Consider the following 24,835-nt stretch of genomic DNA (forward strand, 5'->3'; position numbering starts at 1 on the left):
GGGTCGCAAGAAGCGTGTGGAAAAACCAAGGTGCAAAATAACTGCCCAGGAACTGAGAAAAGTTTGAGCATGCAGCTGCCAAGATGCCACTTGCCACCCGTTTTGCCATATTTTAGAGCTGCAACATCACTGGAGTGCCCAAAAGCACAAGGTGTGCAATACTTAGAAACATGGCCAAGGTAAGAAAGGCTGAAAAACGACCACCACTGAACAAGACACACAAGCTGAAACATCAAGACTGGGCCAAGAAATATCTCAAAACTGATTTTTCTAAGGTTTTATGGACTGCTGAAATGAGAGTGAGTCTTGATGGGCCAGATGGATGGGCCCGTGGCTGGATCGGTAAAGGGCAGAGAGCTCCAGTCCGACTTAGACGCCAGCAAGGTGGAGGTGGGGTACTGGTATGGGACGGTATCATCAAAGATGAGCTTGTGGGGCCTTTTCGGGTTGAGGATGGAGTCAAGCTCAACTCCCAGTCCTACTGCCAGCTTCTGGAAGACATCTTCTTCAAGCAGTGGTACAGGAAGAAGTCCGCATCCTTCAAGAAATACATGATTTTCATGCAGGACAATGCTCCATCACACGCATCCAAGTACTCCACAGAGTGGCTGGCAAGAAAGAGTCTAAAACAAGAAAAACTAATGACATGGCCTCCTTGTTCACCTGATCTGAACCCCATAGAGAACCTGTGGTCCCTTATCAATTGTGAGATTTACAAGGGGGAAAAACAGTACACCTCTCTGAACAGTGTCTGGGAGGCTGTGGTTGCTGCTGCATGCAATGTTGATCGTGAACCGATCAAAACACTGACAAAATCCATGGATGGTAGACTTTTGAGCGCCCTTGCAAAGAAAGGTGGCTATGTTGGTCACTGATTCGTTTTTGTTTTGTTTTTGAATGTCAGAAATGTATATTTGTGAATGTTGAGCTGTTATATTGGTTTCCCTGGTGAAAATAAATAATTGAAATGGGTATATATTTGTTTTTTGGTAAGTTGCCTAATAATTATGCACACTAATGGTCGCCTGCACACACAGATATCTTTCTAAAATAACTAAAACTACAAAAGCCCCACTCCAACTTTCAAAAATATTCAGCTTTGACATTAAGGAGTCTTTTGGGTTCATTAAGAACATGGTGGTTGTTCTATAATAAAATTAATCCTCAAAAACACAACTTGCCTAATAATTCTGCACTCCCTGTATATATATATATATTTTTTTTTTTTTCAGAGAAACCGGTGCAGTTTTACTTAACTTAAAAATAAACCTCTTGTGTAGGTCTATCATGATAATTGATAAATCAAAAAAAAAAAAAAAAAAAAAAAGTTGATAATTTTGCCAAATTGACATCTTCATGCATGCGTGTTTGTTTTCCTCGTCTCCTTTACCACACAGGCTGGATGACAAGAGGGTTCACGCTGCATCTGTCTGTGCGCGCTGGTGCTACAGCGGAATGAACGAAGACACTTAGCCCCTTTGTCCCAGTAGGTGGAGGCGGCGCTACTAGTGCTAGCAGCAAGTTAGCCTCATGAGCGAGCATGCGCTAACATACATACAACCAACTTGTATGCACACTTCAAACACAAACATCCTGTCCAACGTTTTTTTTCATAATAGAGACAGCGTCTCTCTTTTTTTTTTATTATTGTCTTTGGTTATGATTGTGATTTTTATTTAAGTTACATTTTTGCTAAAAGAAACAGAGTCTGTTTTATTTCCACTGTTTGTTTTGTTTATTATGTTATGGAATTAAATTTATTTGAAAGTTCTTGACATTTCAATTACAATGTTAAATACGCTTGAGAAATCAAAGTTGATTGCTTTTGATATGATGTACTCCCATTATTATGCCATATTTTTCAACAGGACAACACTGCAGTTCACAATGCTCGCTTGATGAAGGACTTCTTCAGGGAGAATAACATCACTCTTTTGGACCATCCTGCATGTTCCCCTGATTTAAATCCCATAGAGAACATTTGGGGATGGATGGCAAGGGAAGCTGATCAAAATGGCCATCAGTTCCAGACAGTTGATGCCCTTCTTCAAGCCATCTTCACCACTTGGAGCAATGTTCCCACTAGCCTCCTGGAAACACTCGTATCAAGCATGCCCAAACTAATTCTTGAAGTGATTAACAAGAACGGTGGAGCTACTCATTACTGAGTCCTACTGAGAACATTTTTTGTTCTGGTTTGGAGGGTTTTTTGTTATTTTTTGAGCGATGGTCTTAAACTTTTGATCAGCTGATAAACAGCCTATTTCAGTTTAATTGTTGGTTTCAATAAATTACTTTTCAAAGTGCTTTTTGTCTCACTCCCTTTCTTGCTTTTGCATATTGTAACTCTACTTAAAACCTCATTAGGATCCAAATGTGCAAAATGCAAATTCTAGCAATTTTTCAACTGGTCTTTTATTTTGATCAGGAGTGTATTAACCAAGCAACAGCAGCTAACACAAAGAATTATATTTCTCTGATGGAGTAACACAACGCCTTAAGCGGCCACTGCAGCTGCCCGTGTTGTTTGAGTTTGAAATATTAACGCTAGGTTATAAATCATGCCTCGCACATGTATTATAGAACGTTGCAATAAGCTGAAAAGTTGATCACACACACACACACACACGCACACGCTACCAACTAAACCATGAGACAGACAAAAGAGTGGATACTACTGGCTCTCAACTTCGCAACGAAGACTCAACAAGATGCTGTCAGCATTTTTTACCTGTGGACTATGTTGTATTTAACAGTTCCATGGTGAGCACAAGTCTTGTGCTGAATGACACAGCCATCCCAATGAGACCGGACATTGTAAGTGACAATTAGCACTAGTGCTAAGGGGAGTAAGGGGGCTACCTGATAACCTGTAGCTCACCCTCCATATATTCAGACTCAAAAGATAAGGTTCTGGATCCTGGTCGTCAGCACAGACACGCTGTCTGTTTGCTGCTGTTGTTGACAAAAGTAGCTCCTATCGGCTATGTGAAATCAATGCGCCTAGGAAAGACATTCCGGGAAGTTTTTAACCAATCAAAATAAGACAAAATTCTGTAATTATGAAATGTTATGATGAATGTACCTGTTACTACATGGTCAGAGCCATGAAAATCATTAAAAACCTTGTTGGAGGTTTTTGGAAGTGTTTTAACTGTGGTCTTTGTAGGCGGCATAGTTGGATCCCATTACATGCAGTATTGTGCTGTCTATTTTGACTATTTTTATATCTTTACAACGCACAGACTCATGTTTCACATGAGTATTGTGGAGGATGGGCATGCAAGTTGGGTGTCAAAGGGTGTGGTTGGGTTTAGTTGTACAAGTTCACGTTTAATGAAGGTGAAACAGTAATAGAGGGCATCTTAATTGTGTTAACTAGCTAATGAAGCTCACGAGGAGTTGCTGCAAAGTTTGCATTTGAAGTTACGCCGCTGAAAGAGAGCGAAACAAAGCGATTCATTCGGCGAACTAACGGAAGAAACGTGACAGTTTGTTATTGTATAGGCTCAGGTTGTTCTAAAACAAAAAATAGCTGTAAAGACTAACAACTCACGCTCTTTATTCGTATGCTCCCTCTGCGGTAGAAAGTCAAACGAGCAATAGACCATGATCTGCTTCCGGGATTGAGGTGCAGTGTGGGAAAAGTAGTGCTTCACAGTCACCTTCAGTGTCTGCTGTTCTTAAATTTTTGACTTTGTATTAATTTATTATTATGATACATTTAATAGGTAGTGTAATTTGATCATGTGTATTTGAAATATTTGATGCATTCAATTTGAAGTGTCTTTTCTGTCCTCCACCCTCACAGAGGTCATGTAACGTCGGTTCAGTCCAGCAGATGTCAGCATAGCCCAGGAGACAAAGATGTTGTTGTTTTTAAATCCTATAGATTTGTTCACTAATGATTAGTTTTATATTATATTGTTATTCATTCAACACAGTTTGCTGTGGTTAGAATAACTACCGGAAACAACAATACACAAATGCAAAATAATACATAGATAATGACGTAACTGTAATTGTTCTGATTCTGTTGGGTCGAGTTGCATGACGCTCATGTTCTGTTAGGTTACGTTATTTGCCCGCTGATTGGCTCCGTCTTCAGGAAATGTTTCCTTTTATAGATAACGGAGCGCCGAGGGGGCCACTTCCGGGTTCACAGTGTCGGCATGTAGGATCACCTGGACCCACCAACACGCACCTCTCGATCCTCCATCGATCGGCTCTCAGCCAAGGTGAGCACTGAGCATTTTGGATTGGCGGTGGCGGGGGACTACTTGGCAGGTGGTACGAGGAGGGTGGGAGGGGGTCTAGGTCTCGGTCTGGGTGGGTCCTGGCGCTTCTGACATGCCAGCTCCTGTTCGAGCAGGAAGTTTTTACTATTCAGACGAATGGTCCAAAGTTCAACCAGAAGCTGGTTCTGATTGTTAACTGACGTTTCGTTTCAGTCATCAACATCCACAACGACGACTTTTTTGTAGCGGTACCAGCAACTCTTGCTGGACATAAACCACCAGAACAACTTAACTGGGTACACAAACAAAGGTGATCATCTGGACTAGATGTACTCATTGAACAATGTGTTTATTACTGACGATTTCTAATATTTGGACCACCTCATTCGCAACACCAGAGGGTCAAAATATTATTATTTATATTAAATATAAATAAATATTATATTTTTTAAATAAGTCCACCAGATGGACGTACTTGAGGGAAATGTCCATGCTTAGTAAACTTTATTACTAGTGTGTGTGTGTGTGTGAGGAGAAGTCATGAAGAAAGTCATGAAAGATGGCAATGGCATTTTTGTAGTACAAATACAGGTGTTCCTTGTATAATATAATGTAAGTATAATATACATATAATGAATTAAAAAATAGAAATACATACCTTTTAAAATATAAAGTCCATAAAAATATATATAATAATATAAATCAAATATTTTAAGAATTATACAAGAAATGATAAATAAGGAAATATTTCACTATATGATAGATACGTATGCAATAAAACTTTAAATATGAATATTTTTAATACTTGATTATTGCAGGGGTCACCAACCCGTTGATTGCGAGCCCCTTGTCGATCTTTGGGACTCTGCCAGTCTATCGCAAGAATATTAGAAAAAAAATGTACTATTACATCAGTGCCTTCCCCTTCTGGAGAGTGACCAACAGGCACACATTTTGACCACTGAACACGCCTGTACGCCTCGCCGCCCTCCAGGCACGCAACTCGCAAGCTCCAGCCAGGAACCCAGTCCCCAAAACCCAAACGGAGGTACCAGCGTACGTACACCGGCTCTCCTCGCCCTGCAACAACAAGCATTCAGCGACAAGCGAAAGAGAGAGTGAGTGACACAGCGTAGCTATGTGCCTGGGAACACAACAGTAGTTATTGCACGTTAATATGGCTCAAAATCTGCCTTTGCTACCTCAAAATTAACGCACAAATATAACTACATAGACGTGCACCTCCAAAAAAACCTTTGCGCTGCGGCTTGTTACGACTGACTGTTATAATGCATTAACCAGTCTCTCTCCCCTCAACCATCATCTCTTGCCCACGACGCTGAGCCAACAAGCCGAGTTGTAGTTTGTTCATAAAGCCGACACCACAAGCTCGGGCTTGACGAAGCTGACGAAGATCCACAAAAGTAGCGGTGGCTAAAGTGCGACTTTGGAGCCGTCCGCGGCCCATGGCTCATTTGTCATTGAATCACTGCAGAATCAAAATATAATTTAAAAAAACAACTAAAATTGTAAAAATGGAACAAAAGGCACAATGACAAAAGGCCGACACCAAGGATCGTGGGCTCGAAAATGTTGGTCTGTTGTATGCATTTGTCCAGACTTTTGAAAACCCCCCTATAACAAACACTTGATCATGTGACTGGTGGGACATTTGTTGATGTTATTGTTGTGCTGTCATCATTCACTAATTAAAAATTAATTCTGGTGGGGTTTTTTTGTGAAGTGACTTCATCATGTCATCTTGCTGACCTGAGATCAGTAGGCTTCACTTCCTCCTCTCTTTTGGACAAACGCCATCACTTCCTCTTCCACGGACATGTTGTTTTCACTAAAACACTTGGTTGTGTTAAACTAGTCAAACTAATACTGGTCATTTGATGTCATCATGATGACTAACTGCTAGCTTCTTAGCGCCAACATACTAATGTTTGTGCAGAATGGGGAACTTGATCAAAGTGCTGACCAGAGATATCGACAACAATGGCGGAAACTTCTTTTTGGACTTCGAGAGTAAGACACACAAACATACACACACACACAAAGCCTAAAGGTGCCAACCTTTGACTTCTGTGTAGATGCTCAGCCGTCGTCATCAGAGAAAGTGGTGTGGGAGAATGTGAACCAGGTCCTGACGGAGTCTCAGGTCATCCTGGAGGAGCTGCAGGGCTACACGGGAGCGGGAGAGGAGATCCGACAGGTGAGGTGGGGAGGGAACGTCTTCTTTGATGTTTGTGTGTGTGTGGTGCATGTGAACATTTCAATTGTTAGTCTACAACACAGGACGTGTGCATAAGTGTGCATAAATGTGTGTGTGTTTGTGCACAGGCCATCCAGAGCCCCAATGAGGAAGGGGTACAAGAGAGGGCATGGTCTGCTGTCCTTCCTCTGGTCACCAAACTGAAGACTTTCTATGAGTTCTCTCACAAGCTTGGTAATTCATTCACACACTCATTCATTAGTTTTACATGTGAAATAAAGTGTGCGTGTTGTCCAATCAGAGTGCAGTCTGCCGTGTCTCCTGGACGTCCTCACCAGTCCTGATGCTCCGCCCACTCAGCAGCTAGAACACAAACAGGCCTTGGCTCGTCAGTTCGCTCTTATCCTTCACTTCACACTGCGCTTTGACGAGCTCAAGGTCCTCACCTTCATCATTTCTTGTCCCTCCTCATTCTCAGCCTCTTCCCTCACCTACTTCCTCCTCGTGTGCGTTGCAGATGACCATCCCTGCCATCCAGAATGACTTCAGCTACTACAGGCGTACAATCAGTCGCATGCGTATCAACAACATGTGTGTAAGAAGTGTACGCGCACACACACACACACACACACACACTGATGTTAGATGAGGAGGAATGTGATGTCAAAGCGTTTTCCCACTGATGACCTGCCAGGCAGACGCAGACAACGAGGTGAACAACGAGCTGGCCAACCGTATGTCTTTGTTCTACGCCTGCGCCACGCCCATGTTGAAGACACTGAGCGACGCCACCTCAAAGTTTGTCTCTGATGTCAGTGCTCCCCATGATGTCATCATGACATCATTTGTCATATTGATTTCAACATTTTGCTCTCCCGCATTAAGTCAGGGATATACTATAATTGTAAGTTTATTTCTAAACTGCAAACGAGTTAAACTCAAGTTTATAGGTTATAGTCCTTTCAAGGGGTTCTGCTACATACTGAATACATATAATTATGCTACAGAACCCTGACGTTCCCATTGAGAACACCACAGACTGTCTGAGCACCATGGCCTGTGTCTGTAAAGTCATGCTGGAAACACCGTAAGTCCCTGAACACATCAATACCTCCCTCAACCTGCCTCCTACACATCCTCAGAGTATGTGTGTGTGTGTGTGCGTGCACAGAGAGTACAGAAGTCGTTTTACCAGCGATGAGACAGTCTTATTCTGTCTGCGTGTGATGGTTGGCGTCATCATCCTCTATGACCATGTGCACCCGGCCGGTGCCTTTGTGAAGACCTCAACCATTGACGTAGGCTCACACACACACAGACACAATTATATACGCGTGAATGAATGAATGAGTGCCTCACTAGTCCTCCTCACTGGGGCTCTAGGCACACACACACAGCCAACGTGTGTGTTAATGGTGTGTACTTGTGTACAGATGAAAGGATGCATTCGGGTTCTGCGGGAGCAGCCGGCTAGCAGCGTGGAGGGTTTACTCAATGCTCTCAGGTCAGACTTGGCGCTCGGCTCGGCTTTGGTCGTTTGCCGTCATTGGCCAACGCTGTAACCTTTCATCCCTGCAGGTACACAACCAAACACCTGAATGATGACACCACCCCCAAGCAGATCAGAAACATGCTGCAGCCAAACTGACCATCCGACTACTGACCAAAGGTTATGTAAAGGTTTATTGGTGATGTCATAATGTAAACGTGAGACCAGCTCAACTGGACGCAAACAGGCCTGTCTACTAAGGCACTTTGAACAAATGAGCTCACATACATGCTCAAGCGCTAATGAATGAGTCAGCTCTGCTCTGCTGTTTGTGTTGGCCTCGTCAACTTTTTCATATTTTATACGTCTATGAAAGCAATGAATAAAATCACATCGTTACAACATCTGCAATTGCATGGGCATTCAAAACTGATCTGTATGCTGAGATGTTGAAGGTCACAGAGCATGAAGGTCATAGAGCATAGTGGTGGTCATGTGACATCACATTCTACTTTGTGGTTTTTATGTTGATGTCTCCGACGCGCCGGAAGGATAGGAGGGTCACATGGTCAGGCATAGAATGCTAAAAAGAGATGTGGGAGGTGCATAGTCTTTTTGGTATCAATAAATACTCTCAATAATAAAAGTGAGAGATGGCCACCAACATGCCGCAATGCGGGGGATGAGCAGAGTCAACAGGAAGTGAGGCTTCAAGAGGCGAGTTGCTTCAGTCTGTGCTTTAGCTCCCGCCTCCTAGCCATAAGCTCCTCCTTCTTGGCCACCAACCTCTTCTTGTCCACTTGGACTGTGGTGATCAGCTCCGTGGCATTTTCCAAGATGGCCACCTTGGAGCCTTTGTGGTTGTGGGCCTGGCCCGGGATGTGAGCCCTCAGGGCCAGGAGGTTTCTCTTCAACTCCTTCTTGCGTTGGCACTCTCTCACGTATCGTCTCTTCCGTCTGACCTTGCTGCGACCGTAGTAAGGAGCAAATGCGCTGTGACTCGGCACACAGTGGGTGTCAGCAATGCTGACCTGTTTACCAGCGGGCTGCTGGTGGTTGGCGCTAGGCTGTCGGGTAGCGTAGCTGTGCTGCTGGATGTTGACATCGGAAAGTGGCCTCCGGTCCACCTCGTCATCCTCCACAGGTTCTCCTTCTGGAGGACCCACAAGAACACATCAGCCTGACATCTACTTTAAGAAATAAAAAGTTCTCCTACCTGACGTACTGACGTTGACTCCTGCCACAGCCACCTTGCTCACTTCACAGCTCCTCTTACAGAGCGTCCAGAATGGAAGGACCTCTGAGGGGTTAATGCAGACCGTCGGGGTCGTCGGGAAGTCCAGGTTGTGGCTGGTCTTCACCTGGGAGACGTGGGTGTGGCAGTCGCCTGCAATGTCAGTAGTGGAGGAGGCTGAATCACAGCGCGCTTGCAGAGACACCAACATCTGAGACACTGCATTCTCCAACTTGGAAGCAGCGGCGAAGCTAGTGCTCCACATGCAATCGTGGATGATGAAGGACTGCAGGAGGACGGAAGACGGACAGCCCTGGTCCAGCAGGTCCCACGCAGTTTCCGATGATGTACAGCTAGGAGACAGAGGCTTCTTCCAGATGTCCTTGCTGGGGCCCGACAGAAACTCTTCCTCGCCATCCAGGAAGTAATAAGGCTTCATCACGTCATAGTCTGAATCACAATTCCTGCTGAACTCCATTCCAGCGCTCTGAGGACAAAACATCATCACCATCACTGGGAATCATGTTGGGATGGGATGACAAGATTCCAACAACAATAGCAAATACTCAGGAATGGTTGCCAAAGTAAACATTCATTCATTCAAACCAATACATAAAACAGTTTGAAACTGGCAGGATTTGGAGGGAAAAAATATGATTTCAACTCACCACTTGAGTGATGTGTGAGCGTAGAAGAGCTTTTGCTGCTGTGTTTAAAAAAACTTCTTTAAAGGAGTTCAACGTCAAACCGTTTGAACTCCCAAAACCATCAACGGCCAGCGGCCTCGCGAGACGTTTATATAGTCTCGTCTAGTGGTCGCCGTGTATTCATCCGCACATGCGCTAACTTTCACCACAAAAATGTGAAGACCTCATCGAAACTTTTGAGCTAACTTACAGGAAAATTCCCATATTTTGTTTCCTGTCACAAAAGTTTTACATTAATCCGTCAATATTTATTATTATTATTATTGGTATTTTTTTTTTTTTTTTTTACCAGCGAAGTGAACTATTTATCCCCGCGCATTTACAAGCTAAGTGGAGCGTGATGGGAGCGACAGGCGACTGTAAGTGACAAACACGCAGATCCGGTAACTCCGTAAATTGATGAAATTGATGAATTAACAAGAATAAAACACAAATGACAAACAATAACACCATTAATACAACGATTTGATCGATAGATCTGTATTCTAATGCATTTTAACATGTTAATTTTAACTATTGTGTTGAAATGACCTCAGATATAAGAATACATAAATACTACATTAAATATGACCAACAAATTATATATTATTATATTAGAACGAATAATAATGAAGACTGTAGATGATGCTGATCACGGTTGCCATGACAATACAGTTGTTTCCTTCTCTATACAGCGACATTTATCGGACATTACTGGCAACACATGATGACAATTTATGACATACTGTACATATACTGGCTCACTAACCACATATACTGTACATGCATACAGATAGATAGATACATATATAGATGGAATTATAGCTAGGTATGTAAATAAATAAACTCATCGACATAACTATAAATAGAATGATAAGTAGAATTGTTGCGTGTATAACATTGGCTTTGAAGTCCAAAAAACGCTACAAAGGCGTGAGGCCAAGAGTATCGTGACGTCATGGCGGTGGGTGTTTGTTGCTAACTGACAGAAGACAGTTGACACCAAACATGTCCACTTTTCAGAGGCCTGTACTTCGAAAGTGGCTTTTTTTTTGCTCGGATGCAGCTCAGCAAAACCTAAATTTGTCAGATTTAAATGCTACTGCGACTGTGGTTATAAGTTTACTTTGTTAAGTCTGGTTCGAGGCTTTGTCCTCAGTGCGCGGTCACATCAAAGTTTTTTTGGTCATATTATTCGACTTCCGCGCAAAAATTTAGCTATCCCAACCAGTGTATTTTAGACAGAAGGAAAAAGTAATTATTATAGAGTGTTATGAGGAGTTCAAAAAGATTATCACTGCCAAAAACAACAATTTCGCCGCCAGTAGAGCGAGTGAGGACTGCTGGTATAAAATTTCTGACCGTGAAAATGCGCAGGTTAATACTGATTACTATACTACACCCTTAGTGTTTTAATTTCTGACATTGTGCAACTTTTATACATTGAGCCATATCAATTAAAAACAATAAACTGGAGTTGTCTTTTTTCATCTTGGAATATGTATTGTTTTCATATTTTACGAAATAATAAATGTGCCATATGCTGTACGTCGTGGTGACCACTAGGTAGCAGTGTTGACATGTTTTGTGACGAGTCTTCCATTTTCTTAGAATGAAACGTGTTGTGTGTTTTGAGCGCTGAGTGCTCACGCAAGGACTGTTGCGACACATAACAGTGGTGTGAAAAAGTATTTGCCCATTCCTGATTTCTTTTTTTTTTTTGCATGTTTGTCACCCTTAAATGTTTCAGATCACCAAACAAATTTAAATATTAGTCAATAAAAACACAACTGAACAAAAAATGCAGTTCTGAAATGAAACTTTTTATTATTAAGGGAGAAAAAAATCCAAACCTACATGGCTCTGTGTGAAAATGTGTTTGACCCCGTAAGCCTAATAACTGGTTCGGCCACCCTTAGCAGCAACAACTGCAATCAAGCGTTTGCGACCACTTGCAATGAGTCTCTTACAGCGCTGTGGAGGAATTTTGACCCACTCATCTTTGCAGAATTATTTTAATTCAGCTAATAATGGGGGTTCACACCACTGTACATCTGCTTACATTAGCCAAATTAATATTTCTTATTGCATTTTAGTCCTGACGCTCAGCTCAAAATGCAAATGTGGCGTATTCCCTTGGCTAAAAATCTCTTAACAGGGAATGCTAGCAGATGAGTGTGATCTTGAAGAAGCCGCTCATGATTTAGTGCTTCCCAAATTATTTTTGCTCCCACTGGGTCCACTGGGTTTTCAATAGATGGTGACACCATCTCAGAATGAGTTACACAGTGAAACAGCGGCGCTTTTATAGCCGATTTTACGCTGAAACTTTGGACATAACCTTCTCATAACCTTCTCATTACCATGGTGGTCCAGCCGTGAGTAAAAACACCTTAATTACATTTAGAACTACAAATGAACTTGAGTATTGGTTTATTCATTTGCAATTGGCCATCACTTCATTAAAATAAAACTATTTTTATATTTTATCTCGGCCAGTGCCTCTTCATCTCTGGCCAGCATAATAATTACATCCGGCCTCGCTTCCATCGCACATTCTGACACACTGACATGTAAATGACCGAGGCCAAATGAGGCTTAAGTGTAATGAGTAGTAATTTAAAGAAGATTAAGAAACGTTTATGTTTTAGATCCAGCTACAAACCAAGAATCAAGTTTATTAGTAGTTCTAAAGCTCTCCTAGGAGGTTATGTTTTTTTCCTACAGCATCTCTTACATCACATGCAAATAAATATGCAAATTGGCCAATTGCGACTTCTAGGACAGCCAATAAGTACTTTCCTGACTGAGAAGTTAACAACAGTGAGTGTGCTGCAGAAGCTGACTGTGCACTGACGGCTACAGACTGCTTTGTGGCGAAGGCAGGCCTCTCAGCAGCACCCACCACTGCTCAGTGAGAACAGAAACTGTAGAACAGAGGTCTCAAACTCGCGGCCCGCAGGCCATTTGCGGCCCACCAAATCGTATCTTGCGGCCTGCGACTGGACATCAGAGTAGTGTAACTGCAGCCCGCAACATCCGGGCAAGCTCAGTGTTACATACTTACAGAGGCAAGTAAACACCAACACTGAACTAACAGTGGTGTTATCACATAGACCGGGGGAAGGGTGGCCCTTTAGCGTTATTGTGAGCCATGTATTGTGAATTGTATCGTATCGTGAGGTACCCTGAGATTCCCAGCCTTATTCCCAATCCTTGATGCGGCCCAGCCTCACCCAGACTCTACCTCCAGTGTCCCCCAGTGAAATTGAGTTTGAGACCCCTGCTGTAGAACAATACGTGCTTTCACTTTTAATTTCCCAAATACCACAAACTCTGGATTTGTCGTTAGTAGCATTTGAGAAAATATGTCGCCGAGAGGGTTTGGAATGTCTCCAGGTTGAGCGACCAAGTTGGCAACACTGCGGGCGTGTGCTTAGTTCTAGTTTTAACTTCCTGACACAACAACACGTCACGGCGCCGCGTTGCATTCTGGTCAATGTAGGCCGACTCGTGATTGCTCATCTCACAAAGTGATCATCGACAACACGTTTCAACGAGTGACACGTCTTTCCTCTGTTGTATTATATTTTGATACAGACACAATGTTAGTGGTCGTAGTCCGGTGTGTCAATGTCGATGTCCGAGCACAACTACAACTCCCACAATGTAACTGTGTGACGTCACGTGTTTCGCAAGAGTCGGTGGCTGAAGAAAGCAGCCGCTTCCGTGTTGTTCTTGTTTGCTAGCAGCGTCTGACAGCTTCGCGACTAGCATGCCTTTGTGAAGCTGACACTTCCACAACTTTCTCGTCCCGAAATGTCGCTGCTGCAGAGCTCAAAAAAGAAAGACAAACGTATTTTGTCCGCCACCTGTCCGGACCCCAAGTGTCGGGCGAGCCTCTTCTTCCCCGCTCACGGCTCCGTTAGCATCGAGTGCACTGAGTGTGGCCAGCGGCACGAACAGAAGAATCTACTCAACGTCCAGGAGGTGACCGATCCAGATGTGGTGCTCCACAACCTTCTCCGAAACGCACTGCTGGGCGTCACGGGCGCCCCAAAGAAAGGCACCGAGCTGGTCAAGGTGATGGGGCTGTCCAACTACCACTGCAAGCTGCTGTCTCCCGTTCTGACCCGCTACGGGATGGATAAACAAACCGGCAGAGCCAAGCTACTAAAAGATATGAACCAAGGTGAGATGTTTGACTGCTCTTTGCTGGGGGACAGGGCCTTTCTGATTGAACCGGACCACGTGTCTACAATGGGCTATGGTAAGGACCGCTCGGGTAGCCTCATCTACCTCCACGACACCCTGGAGGAGGTCAAGAGAGCCAACGGCAACAGGGAATGTCTGATTCCTGTTCATGTCGACGGAGACGGCCACTGCCTGGTCCATGCCGTGTCCAGGGCACTAGTGGGCCGAGAGCTGTTCTGGCATGCCTTGCGTGAGAACCTGAAGCAGAACTTCAAGCAGAACCTGGACCGCTATAAGGCCTTGTTTCAGGATTTCATCGACGCTGCCGAGTGGGAGGATATCATCAATGAGTGCGACCCTCTGTTTGTCCCGCCCGAAGGTGTCCCACTGGGACTCCGCAACATCCACATTTTTGGACTAGCCAACGTCCTGCACCGGCCCATCATCTTGCTGGACTCCCTCAGCGGCATGAGGAGCTCTGGAGATTATTCGGCCACCTTCCTGCCCGGCCTGGTTGCTGAGGAGCAATGCAGGGCCAAAGACGGGAAGCTCAACAAACCCATCTGCATTGCCTGGAGCAGCTCCGGCCGGAATCACTACATCCCGCTGGTGGGAATCAAGAACACTATACTGCCCAGGCTGCCGGCCCACCTACTTCCCAAAGCCTGGGGTGTCCCCCAGCAGCTCATCAGGAAGTACATCAAGCTGGAGGCAGACGGGAGCTGCGTGATTGGCGGCGACCGCAGCCTGCAGGACAAATATGTGATGCGGCTGGTGGGCGCCATGGAGGAGGTGTTCATGGAGAAGCACAGCATCCACCCGGCACTGGTGGCCGACATGCACCAGTGGGTCTATCGTCGCACTGGCGTAATTGGCATCCAGCCCGAAGAAGTGACTGAAGCGGCCAGGAAGTCTGTGATGGAGAACCGCTTGCATCGCTGCCTGATCTGTGGCGCCCTCTCCGAGCTGCATGTGCCAGCCGACTGGCTGGTGCCGGGCGGGAAGCTTTACAACTTGGCCAAGTCCACACACGGCCAGCTGCGACCTGACAAGAACTATAGCTTCCCACTCAACAACATTGTGTGCTCCTATGACCCCCACAGCGACGCCCTCCTTCCAGACTACAAGCTGAGCTCCCTCAACACCTGCAACTGGTGCCACGGAACGTCGGTCCGCCACATCCGTGGGGACGGCCTAGTGGTCTATCTGGACGGGGACCGAACCAACACCCGCTCCCAGGGTGGCAAATGCGGCTGCGGCTTCAAGCACTTCTGGGAAGGGAAGGAGTACGACAACCTCCCAGAGGCCTTCCCCATCACGCTGGAGTGGGGGGGTCGGATGGTCCGGGAGACGGTACACTGGTTCCAGTATGAAAACGATCCGGCATTGAACAGCAATGTGTACGACGTGGCTATGAAGTTGGTCACCAAGCACTTCCCGGGCGAGTTCGGCAGCGAGATCTTGGTACAAAAAGTGGTCAACACTATCCTGCATCACACTGCCAAGAAGAACCCAGACGAGTACAACCCGGTGGCTGTGGACGGCATCCATGTCCAGCGCCTCACTGACTCCTCAGAGAGTCAACAGGCACAGGACCCACCCACCAAGATCATCCTGACAGGTCAGAAGGCCAAGACACTCCACAAGGAGGAGCTGACCATGAGCCAGGCTGAGCGCAGCCTTCAGCAGAGCATCAGTGAGCAGGCCTCTGTCATGCAGCGCCGCCGGACTGAGAAGATTAAGCAGGACCAGAAGGACCGCGGCAGGCCCATGTCTCCCGGCGGTCCTCAGGAAACCTCTGCCTCCTCCTTGGCGCCAGCCACTCCCACCAAGTCCTCTGTCGCCCCTGCCTCATCCACCAGTCAGAAGAAGATCCGCGTGAGCACCAGCGACGGCAGGACGGCCACGCTGACCTTGCAGGCCCGCACGTCCTTCTCAGAACTCCGGAGCAGCATCGCCGAGCACTTTGGTGTGCCGCCCGCCCAGCAGTGCATCCGCTATGGCTTCCCTCCTAAAGAGCTGTTGCCACCTGGCCCCAACAAAGAGAACGAGCCGGTGGTGCTGCAGCACGGCGACCGAGTGACGCTGGAGATACTGAGGGGCCCTGGCGACAAGAACCCCACGACCACCGGACCTGGGGCCTCCGGGTCGCACGCGGCAAAGAGCCAGGATGCTGTGGCATCCGGCAGGACAAGCGGCCGCGACCTTCAAGACAGCATTGACCTTGAGATGTCGTCCCTCTGTCTCCTAGCAACTTTGATGGGTAAGAATGTTTGTCATGTGATGAGCAATAATGTTTGATTGATTGACATTAGTATGACTTCATGATCACTTACACTTCTCATCACAGCAAATTATCTTGCTGTTAAATGATCTTTTATGCCTCTACGTGTGTGTTGGTGAGTGTATGTATGTGTTAGTATGCGTGTGTGTCTGTGCTTGTGTGTGTGTTTATGTATGTTTGTGTATGTCATTGTGTGTCCATGTTTGTGTGTGTGTGTGTGTGTGCTGACTCAGCCATCTGGATGCCTCCTGTGTGGCCTGCCAACAGGGTCAAAGGTTGCTGTTGTGATAAACAGCTGTTAGCTAACTAGCACTGACTAGCAGTGTCTTGTTGCAGGTGAGGACGTTTGGTCGTATGCTAAGAAGCTGCCTCACTTGTTCCAGCAGGGCGGTGTCTTCTACAACATTGTCAAGAAGGACATGGGTATGTTAAAGCCACTTCATTAGGTACTCCCTGCATTGAAGCCGGTTATGCGTATTTGACGCAGTATCAATGTGTACATAACAAAGTGGCTATAATGACGTTGTGTATGCAGGGCTTATGGATGGGAAGCACTGCACGCTGCCTCACCTGACAGGCCGGACCTTTGTGTACAATGCGGCCGAGGAGCGTGTGGAGCTGTGCGTGGACGCTGCCGGTCACTTTGCAGTGGGTGCCGATGTGGAGGAGCGTGTGAAGGACGCACTGGCGCAGCTGAGTTCGGAAGCGGCCTCCAGGGGAAGCAGAGAGGGCAGCCCATCGCATGGTATGCTTCGGCTGGGCAGCGGAGGCGTGGTGCGCAAGAAGGAGCCACTGCACGCTGTCACCGCCTTCCAGGGCAAAGGTCACTCACTGGGTAGCAGAGGGTCCTCCCCTTCTGATCACCGGCCAATCACTCGCCAGCATAGCAGCGGCGTGGACCTCAGCGCCAGCGTGTCTCGCGGCCCGCCCGACTTGTCGGACATCCCCAAGGATGCCACCAAGGAGCTGGTGCGCATGGCGCCTGGCTTTGTGACGGTGAAGGATGGCCGCAGCCTGGATCCCGCCCTCATGGAGCAGCAGCGCAGGAAGCTGCAGGAGATGGTCTCCTCCATCCAGGCGTCTATGGAGCGCCACCTGCGCCAGCAGCAGAGGGGTGAGGCCACCCCCGAGCGGACGGTTGGTGACCGGGAGGAGGAGGAAGCTGCGGCCGCTCTGGTGTCGTGCAAACCGGACGAGGAGGAGATGGAGAGCCAGGATGGAGAGCAGGGAGAACCCATGGACCACTCTTGATCTTAGCCCCGCCTCCTCAATGCCACACTGCCACCTGCAGGTGAAAAGACTGCAGGTCAGCTCTGCTTTGGTCCGCTGTCTTTTCTTCATTTGTCTGCATGTCTCCACAACCTATGACACATGGCCGACTGGGGGCGGAGCCTGTGAACTGTATGTAATGGCCGTTGATGCTCGCCAACGCACTGACATCGCACTGTGTATGTGTTTGTGTGTGTGTGTGTGTGTGTGTGTGTGTGTGTGTGTGTGTGTGTGTGTGAGCGAGCGTGTGTGTGTGTGTGCGCGCGTGTGGCAGACTGCCTCTCAGCTGTCAGAAGGTGAAAGTTCAGCACTTGATTCCTGCTTTGTGAAAGAGTTATTTGCCTTTTTTGGGAAGGTAGCATCACCTCCCTCTTGACAAGGTTAACAAATGCAGTTTCGTTATCTGTGGTGGGGTGGAGCTTGCGGGGAAACTGCACTGCATGCAGCCGAAGAGACGTAGCATTAGCTTCATGAAGCGTGCCCTCCAAGTGTGATGATCGGTGGGCTCTACACAGTCAAATGTAATGTTGCCAACATTATCAGCACACATTGATGTTTAATGAGCTCAGCCTGTTCACTTTGTTGCCTGCTGCGCATCTGCATTTGTTTCTGTGTTGTCATGGAGACGAGCAAGAAGCAAGCAAGATGGTGGCTCATCAGAGTTAATGAATTAATCACTCTTGAAAAAGACCATTAAAGGCTGTTACCAAATGTTCTGCTGTTGTTCTTGAAAGAAAAGATGAGGACTTGTTAAGGACTTAAAGGTGTGACACATGTCCTTTATTGTTAGCCAAGTCTTATCTAAGACAAAGCTACCTAATTAAAACTTTTTTGGAATTACTGAACTCCTCCACAGTCCTATGCAAATCTATGCTTGTAGTATCCAGCGGTCACCAAAGGGGGCACTGACAACATCAAAGTGAAAGTAAACACTGGTATGAAAATGAAGTTTAATCAAAATGAGCATTATCTGAAATTAATATATTTACTTTGTATTGTTGCTTCCATGAAACAGTACAGCTAATGTTAGCATAAACTTCACGACAATACAGCCCTGATATTAACATTGAATATTTTGCTGTTTTACTTTCAAGGTTTTCTCTCGTTTGATGAGTCAACAAGTCATTTGTACACAAACGTGGTTGTTCACTGCAGCTCTGATCTGCTTTTGCCGCTTGTTTGTTTGGTGAATTTACAATAAAATCACTAAGCTTTACAATAAAACCTCTAAGAACTACTTGGTTTTTGTTTGTCAGTTTTCAGGAAATGTGTCGTCATCCAAACACACACACACACACACACACACACACACACACACAAAGTGCTGCTGTAATGTTGAGTTTATTTTGAAATGCATTATTTTGTTTTGAAATGTACCGAATGGGAAGTTTTACTGTTAACTCCGTTAGTTTAGTACAGAGACGACGGTTAGGTGGCACTTATGCACACTTACGAAGAGAACAATAAGTAAAAACGACATTATAAGACGTTAAAAGGAAGAAAATGACTCAACACTGTAAAGTACAGCATTGTATGCAAACAGATTGTCTCTGTGGAATGACACTGCCGTTGATTTAGAAGCATGCTAAAGTGGTCAGTGTCTATGCATATTCAATATTAGCCTCGATGCTAAACAGTGCTGTTGTCCAATTGATGTATAATTGTCGTTTTATTTTATTTATGTATGTACTTTATTCCTACGATGTTCCACGGTGTGGTGTGGTGGAAATAAACATCTGTAAAAAGAACTGGAGTCTAGCCATCAATCAACAGGCGACACACACCCACACACATTACAGTATGTCCGCAAAGTGTAATCAATAATTAATACATAAGAAATAATAAAAAAGTATATATATATATCTATATATCTATAGTACTTTAAATAAAATAAATACAATTAATAAGTTACATTAAAAATGATGCTGATGTATTATATGCTATAAGTATTTTATTTATATGTCCAGACAACCTTTCAATTTAGACGGGCTTTAGGACCCAGGGGACAGCAGCAGAGTGGCTGGGAAAAGAAAGATGGAGGACACGTAGAACGTCCTGGGCGAAACCACGTGACTGCGCTGTAGAACCCAAGATCAACTGACTGAACGTGAGAGTGTTTACCAAGTTCTTGACTACGAAACTTGCTCCTCGTCTTTCTTAACACGTTTTGACATGTTTTACATCTCACTGATCTTAAACTTTAACATGTTATTAAACTAAACGTCTTGGCATGTTGTCTAAACAGGACTAACGTCTTATTGACTACTTTGATTGTTGCAGAGACGCGAAGAAGTGATTTGGTGTAGAAAGACTTTAGTTAATAAATTAATGTGTGTCCTCAAAGCATTAATGACATCTTGGAAAGTTTACTGGCTGTCGTCACCTCTAGTTGCTATGTCAACCATCAAGCTAATTTCCTGTTTGCCTCCTTGCTTCTTCTCAGGCGCTGTCTGAATTCACATACTACCATACTGACACTTGAGTGCATAAGTGCGTTCACACTGACAAGTAACATGTACTGCTGTATAACCTATAAAGTAGTATATTAACTGAAAACATTTGTGTCCTTATCTTTTATCTGACTATGAAGTGCACGCACCCCTATCCTTCTCCAGGAAAAGGTCTGATACTTTGATTTAACCTCCTTGTGAGCTTGGGTATATAATCCTCCATCTTGACAGTCAAATTCATTAATTAATTCAACAGAGCATAAAAATATATTGCATTTGACTTGCTGCTCTCTTGCTGTAAAAAAAAAACAAAACTGCAGTGACATCCACCTTCCACCACGCACGTCCCCACCCCTCAGGATGACACGAGTACTACAAGTGCCTCTCGTATGAGATTTCTATGTATTTTATTGTCCGTTGAGCAAGAATAATGATGTCACACTTACATTAAAAACATTACACAGGCTGTAGAAGGTCACGGTGCATAATAAATGTTTCTGCAACATTATATTATTGGCGACATTATGACAAACTGGCAGGCGCGATGATCCAACTCAGTGTGCACTCAGACGATAGGCAGGGCATGCACACTAAGCTGAGAAGAGACTTGCGGAAGCCTCACCTAGTTTCTTCATTGTATTTGATCAGGAAATGTGCTATTTTTACTTAAGAAAATGTTAAAAGCGATTGGCATTATACAGAAAGTGCTAGGGTATCCCGAGTCAGTTCACAAGACGAGGTGAAACATGGTATTGGGTCTACGAGAACTAGATGAGATAAGATTTTAACATTACTTCTAAGAAAAGTATAATAAACCCCCACTGAGACAAAGAGACTGTATGACTGGCAAAAGTGCTCACTCTGTTCACGCAATTGTTATATGGAACAAACATGCTAAGGTTCTGAAACCAATGCACAGAGTGAACTCCTACTTGCCTGTTTGGAGGTAGGAGACAAGGAAAACAAACACACATGCACATGGCAATATACTAAGGCCAGCAAAATTATCGTTCATTTTCATTTACTGTGTGATTAATTACTTCATTTGTTATTGTCCCAGTCCTCGTGGCCACAATACAGATCAACAGACAAATACTATATTTATTTTGCTATCATCATTTGCTTTTTTATTTTTCATCATTACCTTCTTCCCCTTACTGCACGTCCACTGGTCAGTACCTGGATGCTAAATCGCTAATCGCCCTCAATAGTCGCCATCTTGGCTACGTAGCAGAAAGGGAGGGACTAACTTGAGTGGCTGCAACTCACAATTAAAAAGAGAGAAGAAGAAGAAGGTAAATATTGTAAATATAGGTAAATAAATAAAATAGGTAAATATTGTGATCGTAATTTTAAGTTTGTAACGACAGTAATGGATTTGGGAAAGCACTACACTGTCAACTGTGTACATCATGAAGGGCACTGACGCAAGTATTCCATTTGAGACACTGCCTTGGTGTTTAGCTTGGCTTCATCAATTTTTGCTGTGTCTCAAATGGAGTCAGTGAAATGGAATTGTACTAGTGTGAGCGCACTTATGCACTCAAAAGACTAAGTGTAAGTACGCAAGTGCGCAAATTGACGCACAGACTTTATCTTACTTCATGTCCTTCCCCTTCCGGTCAGCCATTTTTCTTGGAGAGGATGCTGCAACTATGTCAGGTGACCAGCACACTCTTCATCAGCAACGCTCGCTCAGCCTGTAGCGCTGAGCTCATCCAACGGGAGGCGGTGACACTCTGCATCAACGTCACCAGGCAGCAGCCATTTCCCAAATGCAGCGTCGCCACCATGCGCATTCCGATCTTGGACGAGCCCAGCGAAGACCTCTATGTTCACTTTGACATGTGCGCCAACGCCATCCAGAGGGAGGCCCAACATGGTGGACGCAGCGTGGTCTACTGCAAGAACGGACGCAGCCGCTCAGCCGCCATCTGCATTGCATACCTGATGAAGCACCAGCGAGCGGCGCTGACCGACGCCCTGCAGGTGACAAGTGTGTGTGGGCGGAACTTTTTGTTTGACACCTGATTCTTTGCGCGAATCAGCACTTTACTTGTTTACTGCTCTCAGGAAGTGAAGGCGGCCCGTCATGTTATCGATCCTAATCCCGGCTTTATGGCTCAGCTGCGGCGATACGAAGATGAACTGAAGAGACGAGAGTCCCAATGATTCCAATGGAAGCTTCCCTCCGAGCGCATCGACAAAGAACTCGAAGAAAACGTCCTTCTGTTGGTGTGATAAAAAAATAAAGCAAGCAAACACTTAATGAGATGAGTTTATTGTAAGAGCACGCACACATGCACATCAGAGTTCTGGAGGGTGTCCCCTTTTGTCCCAACTTTCGCGCACGGTGTCGATCCACTCATTGTAGTTGGACACTTTGGTGTAGATTCCCAGCTTGTCCTCGCGGCCGCAGCCCTCGCCCCAAGACACAAGGCCCACCAGGAACCAGGTGTCACCATAGAGCGTCACCATGGGACCGCCGCTGTCGCCCTCGCAGGCATCGATGCTTTGGCCCAGGATGCCGCCGCACAGCACGTTGTTGGTGATGTTGTGCGACATGAGGCCAGCGCACACGTCGCGGCTGACCAGCGGCACTCTGATGACGTTGAGTGCCGAGCTGAAGCGGACGCTGTCCAGGCTGTCCTTGCCCCAGCCTGTCACCACTGTGGGTGTCCCATTGCGGTGAAGAATGTTCTCGGCCAGCTGGCGTCCTGGCAAGCAAACGGGCAGGATGTACTCAGAAGAGGGGGCGGGGCTTTCCAGGCGCAGCAAGGCAATGTCGTTGTCCACTGTCGTGCTGTCATAGTCAGGATGTCTGAAGGCCTCTATGACTGCCAAGGTCACCTCACTGCCCTCGTAGCGTAAACGCTCATAGTCTCCTGAGGACATGTGCCACCATCATCAGAATTCGGGACCGCTTCGTTCCCGGCGCTGGCCCTCCAACTCACCAAGTCGCACTCGCAGGCGGATGTTGTTATCCAGGCAGTGCGCCGCCGTCAGGACCCAGCTCTCGTCAATGAGCACGCCGCCGCAGTGAAAGCGTCCTTTGGCGTTTTGCAGCAGCACCTGAACAAGACATTTCCTCATGCACTGTTACCATGGTGACATGCAGCCTGGCGTGGGGGAAGAGGCAAACTCACCTGCCAAGGACTCTCACCCCTCTTGCCTACCTCGCCTCCCACCATCCAGGGCATGAGGCCATCTATGGGCTTGGTGTAGGACGAGCGACCAATCAAAAGCTGACCGCAAGATGACGCCCCTGTGCACGCGTGATTACAGGTCATTTCAGGACTTTTGTTTGAAAACATTTTTGAGCTAACCGCCACCTTCTGACCTTTAGGGACACACTTCCTGTCGTTGCGGTGCAGCATGTAGCCAGTCACGCAGCTGCATGTTCTGTTCATACCGTCCTTGCTCTCGGAGCACTCATGGTCGCAGTCACCGTTGTTCACGCTGCAGTTTGTCGCCGTTTGAACTAAGAGAGCGACATTATTGTTAAGATGTGATTTTGTATTCTCGCTCTGCTCCCTTTGACTCACTGTAGTCGCAGTACTTTCCCTCATATCCATGGTTACAGTGGCAGGTGTAGTCTTGGAACATGTCCACGCATGTTCCGTGAACACACTTGTGGGATTTACACTGGTTCCCGTCTGGAATACAACACAGTGTCACCTGTCTGTCTGCTGGGTCACGTGATCAAGAAACGCCCACATGGTCATCAGTCTGACTGGATCACCTGTGTATTTCGTCCAGAACTCCACCTGGTGGAAGACGGGAAATAATCGTTCATTCATCAAGTTCATGCCATCAAAATAACCACAGCATCCTTTCAGACTATTACATCATATCTTATTGACTGTTAGCCGATTAGCGTTAGCTCCTTACTGTAGCCTCTCTGGTCTTGAAGATCTCTACGGCCTCCTCGAAGTTGCAGGTCTCCTCCATACACTCGCGCTCCATGGAAGGGGGCTTCAGTTCCTCCAGGAAAGAATTGGCCCGGCGGGACCGTAGAAGCATATGTGCTTCCGGAGGGTCAGAGAACACTGAGCGGGGAGCAGAACAAACACCTTTTGACCTTCGAGGGACTGTGATGTGGACTCACTGTTTATTTGCCCACGGTGGTCTCCGATTGGTTCAGCTCATCACATGATTGTCGTGACGAGAGAAGGACTTTTATTCTGACTGCAGTGATATCCCTAATGAGTGTGAACTCACCTGACAGGCTGAGCGTCCACTCCGCCCACATGGCGACCGCGACGCACACGCAAAAGGCGATGCGACACATGTCAATCACACCTGCAGACAATGACATGGTTTGGAAAGTTGGCAGTGACAGACAATAAACGGCTGCTGCGAGTGCTGCCGTCAATGTGGCACAGGCACCTTTTTGTTTTTTTCAGGGTGATCCGTGACAGAAAGAAGCCAAAAGGCCTCAGAGCGCTTGGCACAAAACTTTGTTACCTTTGACCCCAGCAAGTAGAACTTGTGGCTACAAGGAGATCACGCTGAAAAGCATGGAGGACATGAGACATACGAGACAAAGTAGAATACTTACTTGATGGCGTTAATGGCAATACTTGGTTGTGTTTCCTGCGTGAATGACTAACTGGTGTTTACTGAGAGTCCACAGTCTGCAGCCCCACACTGTCAACACAAACCACCCCCCTCCCCGCACCCCCGCCCTCACTGCCTAAATATGTCACCGTGGCATTGCAACAGGCGGCGCTATGGTTTAATGGTTATGGTTATGATTGAATTTATTTGAAC

At 46.0% G+C, this 24,835-nt stretch overlaps 5 protein-coding genes across 11 annotated transcripts; 3 read left to right on the forward strand and 2 right to left on the reverse strand.

Moving 5' to 3' along the window:
* The first annotated feature begins 4,022 nt into the window (after positions 1–4,022).
* LOC129177517 (CYFIP-related Rac1 interactor B-like) lies at positions 4,023–8,347 on the forward strand. Of its 5 annotated transcripts, none has more exons than XM_054768736.1 (12): positions 4,023–4,238; positions 4,452–4,548; positions 6,196–6,269; positions 6,335–6,456; positions 6,585–6,690; positions 6,758–6,894; positions 6,974–7,060; positions 7,151–7,360; positions 7,464–7,543; positions 7,628–7,754; positions 7,890–7,960; positions 8,035–8,347. In XM_054768736.1, exons 1-12 carry the CDS (start codon positions 4,112–4,114, stop codon positions 8,102–8,104), a joined length of 1,308 nt encoding a protein of 435 aa, XP_054624711.1. In that variant the 5' UTR covers positions 4,023–4,111; the 3' UTR covers positions 8,105–8,347. The 5 variants fall into 5 exon arrangements, with proteins under 5 accessions (XP_054624711.1, XP_054624712.1, XP_054624713.1 ...); XM_054768737.1 differs by having other exon boundaries at positions 4,029–4,238; positions 6,974–7,051; XM_054768738.1 differs by having other exon boundaries at positions 4,036–4,238; positions 7,151–7,267.
* Positions 8,127–10,111, reverse strand: LOC129177518 (transcriptional regulator Myc-like). Its single transcript, XM_054768742.1, has 3 exons — positions 9,848–10,111; positions 9,162–9,666; positions 8,127–9,098 (listed from the first exon to the last, which is right to left on the reverse strand). Exons 2-3 carry the CDS (start codon positions 9,655–9,657, stop codon positions 8,656–8,658), a joined length of 939 nt encoding a protein of 312 aa, XP_054624717.1. The 5' UTR covers positions 9,658–9,666; positions 9,848–10,111; the 3' UTR covers positions 8,127–8,655.
* Positions 10,112–13,556: 3,445 nt separating this feature from the next.
* Positions 13,557–19,309, forward strand: vcpip1 (valosin containing protein (p97)/p47 complex interacting protein 1). Its single transcript, XM_054769342.1, has 3 exons — positions 13,557–16,322; positions 16,680–16,766; positions 16,879–19,309. Exons 1-3 carry the CDS (start codon positions 13,685–13,687, stop codon positions 17,592–17,594), a joined length of 3,441 nt encoding a protein of 1,146 aa, XP_054625317.1. The 5' UTR covers positions 13,557–13,684; the 3' UTR covers positions 17,595–19,309.
* Positions 19,310–19,622: 313 nt separating this feature from the next.
* On the forward strand, positions 19,623–22,321 carry dusp28 (dual specificity phosphatase 28). Of its 2 annotated transcripts, none has more exons than XM_054767338.1 (3): positions 19,623–19,719; positions 21,689–22,051; positions 22,136–22,321. In XM_054767338.1, exons 2-3 carry the CDS (start codon positions 21,707–21,709, stop codon positions 22,232–22,234), a joined length of 444 nt encoding a protein of 147 aa, XP_054623313.1. In that variant the 5' UTR covers positions 19,623–19,719; positions 21,689–21,706; the 3' UTR covers positions 22,235–22,321. The 2 variants fall into 2 exon arrangements, with proteins under 2 accessions (XP_054623313.1, XP_054623315.1); XM_054767340.1 differs by having other exon boundaries at positions 21,689–22,058; positions 22,136–22,309.
* A 6-nt stretch (positions 22,322–22,327) lies between these two features.
* On the reverse strand, positions 22,328–24,710 carry proca (protein C (inactivator of coagulation factors Va and VIIIa), a). 2 transcript variants are annotated; one of them, XM_054767332.1, is made up of 10 exons: positions 24,624–24,674; positions 24,452–24,557; positions 24,284–24,364; positions 23,954–24,111; positions 23,805–23,829; positions 23,608–23,718; positions 23,403–23,543; positions 23,209–23,327; positions 23,017–23,134; positions 22,328–22,947 (listed from the first exon to the last, which is right to left on the reverse strand). In XM_054767332.1, exons 3-10 carry the CDS (start codon positions 24,351–24,353, stop codon positions 22,370–22,372), a joined length of 1,320 nt encoding a protein of 439 aa, XP_054623307.1. In that variant the 5' UTR covers positions 24,354–24,364; positions 24,452–24,557; positions 24,624–24,674; the 3' UTR covers positions 22,328–22,369. The 2 variants fall into 2 exon arrangements, with proteins under 2 accessions (XP_054623307.1, XP_054623306.1); XM_054767331.1 differs by lacking the exon at positions 24,452–24,557 and having other exon boundaries at positions 24,624–24,710.
* Between the last annotated feature and the right edge of the window lie 125 nt (positions 24,711–24,835).

This window comes from Dunckerocampus dactyliophorus, chromosome 2, assembly GCF_027744805.1.
Source record: "Dunckerocampus dactyliophorus isolate RoL2022-P2 chromosome 2, RoL_Ddac_1.1, whole genome shotgun sequence".
Classification (NCBI taxonomy): Eukaryota; Metazoa; Chordata; class Actinopteri; order Syngnathiformes; family Syngnathidae; genus Dunckerocampus; species Dunckerocampus dactyliophorus.

Bases quoted from the DNA above. Each gene is read 5' to 3' on its own strand.
- LOC129177517 (XM_054768736.1), top strand. From the start codon at position 4,112: ATGTTTCCTTTTATAGATAACGGAGCGCCGAGGGGGCCACTTCCGGGT. The intron at 6,895-6,973 runs GTCCTCACCTTC...TGTGCGTTGCAG, and splicing joins TGCGCTTTGACGAGCTCAAG to ATGACCATCCCTGCCATCCA. The intron at 7,544-7,627 runs GTAAGTCCCTGA...GTGCGTGCACAG, and splicing joins AAAGTCATGCTGGAAACACC to AGAGTACAGAAGTCGTTTTA.
- LOC129177518 (XM_054768742.1), bottom strand. From the start codon at position 9,657: ATGGAGTTCAGCAGGAATTGTGATTCAGACTATGACGTGATGAAGCCT. The intron at 9,099-9,161 runs GTAGGAGAACTT...TGGGTCCTCCAG, and splicing joins AGTCAACGTCAGTACGTCAG to AAGGAGAACCTGTGGAGGAT.
- vcpip1 (XM_054769342.1), top strand. From the start codon at position 13,685: ATGTCGCTGCTGCAGAGCTCAAAAAAGAAAGACAAACGTATTTTGTCC. The intron at 16,323-16,679 runs GTAAGAATGTTT...GTCTTGTTGCAG, and splicing joins TCTCCTAGCAACTTTGATGG to GTGAGGACGTTTGGTCGTAT. The intron at 16,767-16,878 runs GTATGTTAAAGC...TTGTGTATGCAG, and splicing joins CATTGTCAAGAAGGACATGG to GGCTTATGGATGGGAAGCAC.
- dusp28 (XM_054767338.1), top strand. From the start codon at position 21,707: ATGCTGCAACTATGTCAGGTGACCAGCACACTCTTCATCAGCAACGCT. The intron at 22,052-22,135 runs GTGACAAGTGTG...TACTGCTCTCAG, and splicing joins CGCTGACCGACGCCCTGCAG to GAAGTGAAGGCGGCCCGTCA.
- proca (XM_054767331.1), bottom strand. From the start codon at position 24,353: ATGTGTCGCATCGCCTTTTGCGTGTGCGTCGCGGTCGCCATGTGGGCG. The intron at 23,830-23,953 runs GTAAGGAGCTAA...GTCTTCCACCAG, and splicing joins TCAAGACCAGAGAGGCTACA to GTGGAGTTCTGGACGAAATA. The intron at 23,328-23,402 runs GTCAGAAGGTGG...ACGCGTGCACAG, and splicing joins CAGGAAGTGTGTCCCTAAAG to GGGCGTCATCTTGCGGTCAG.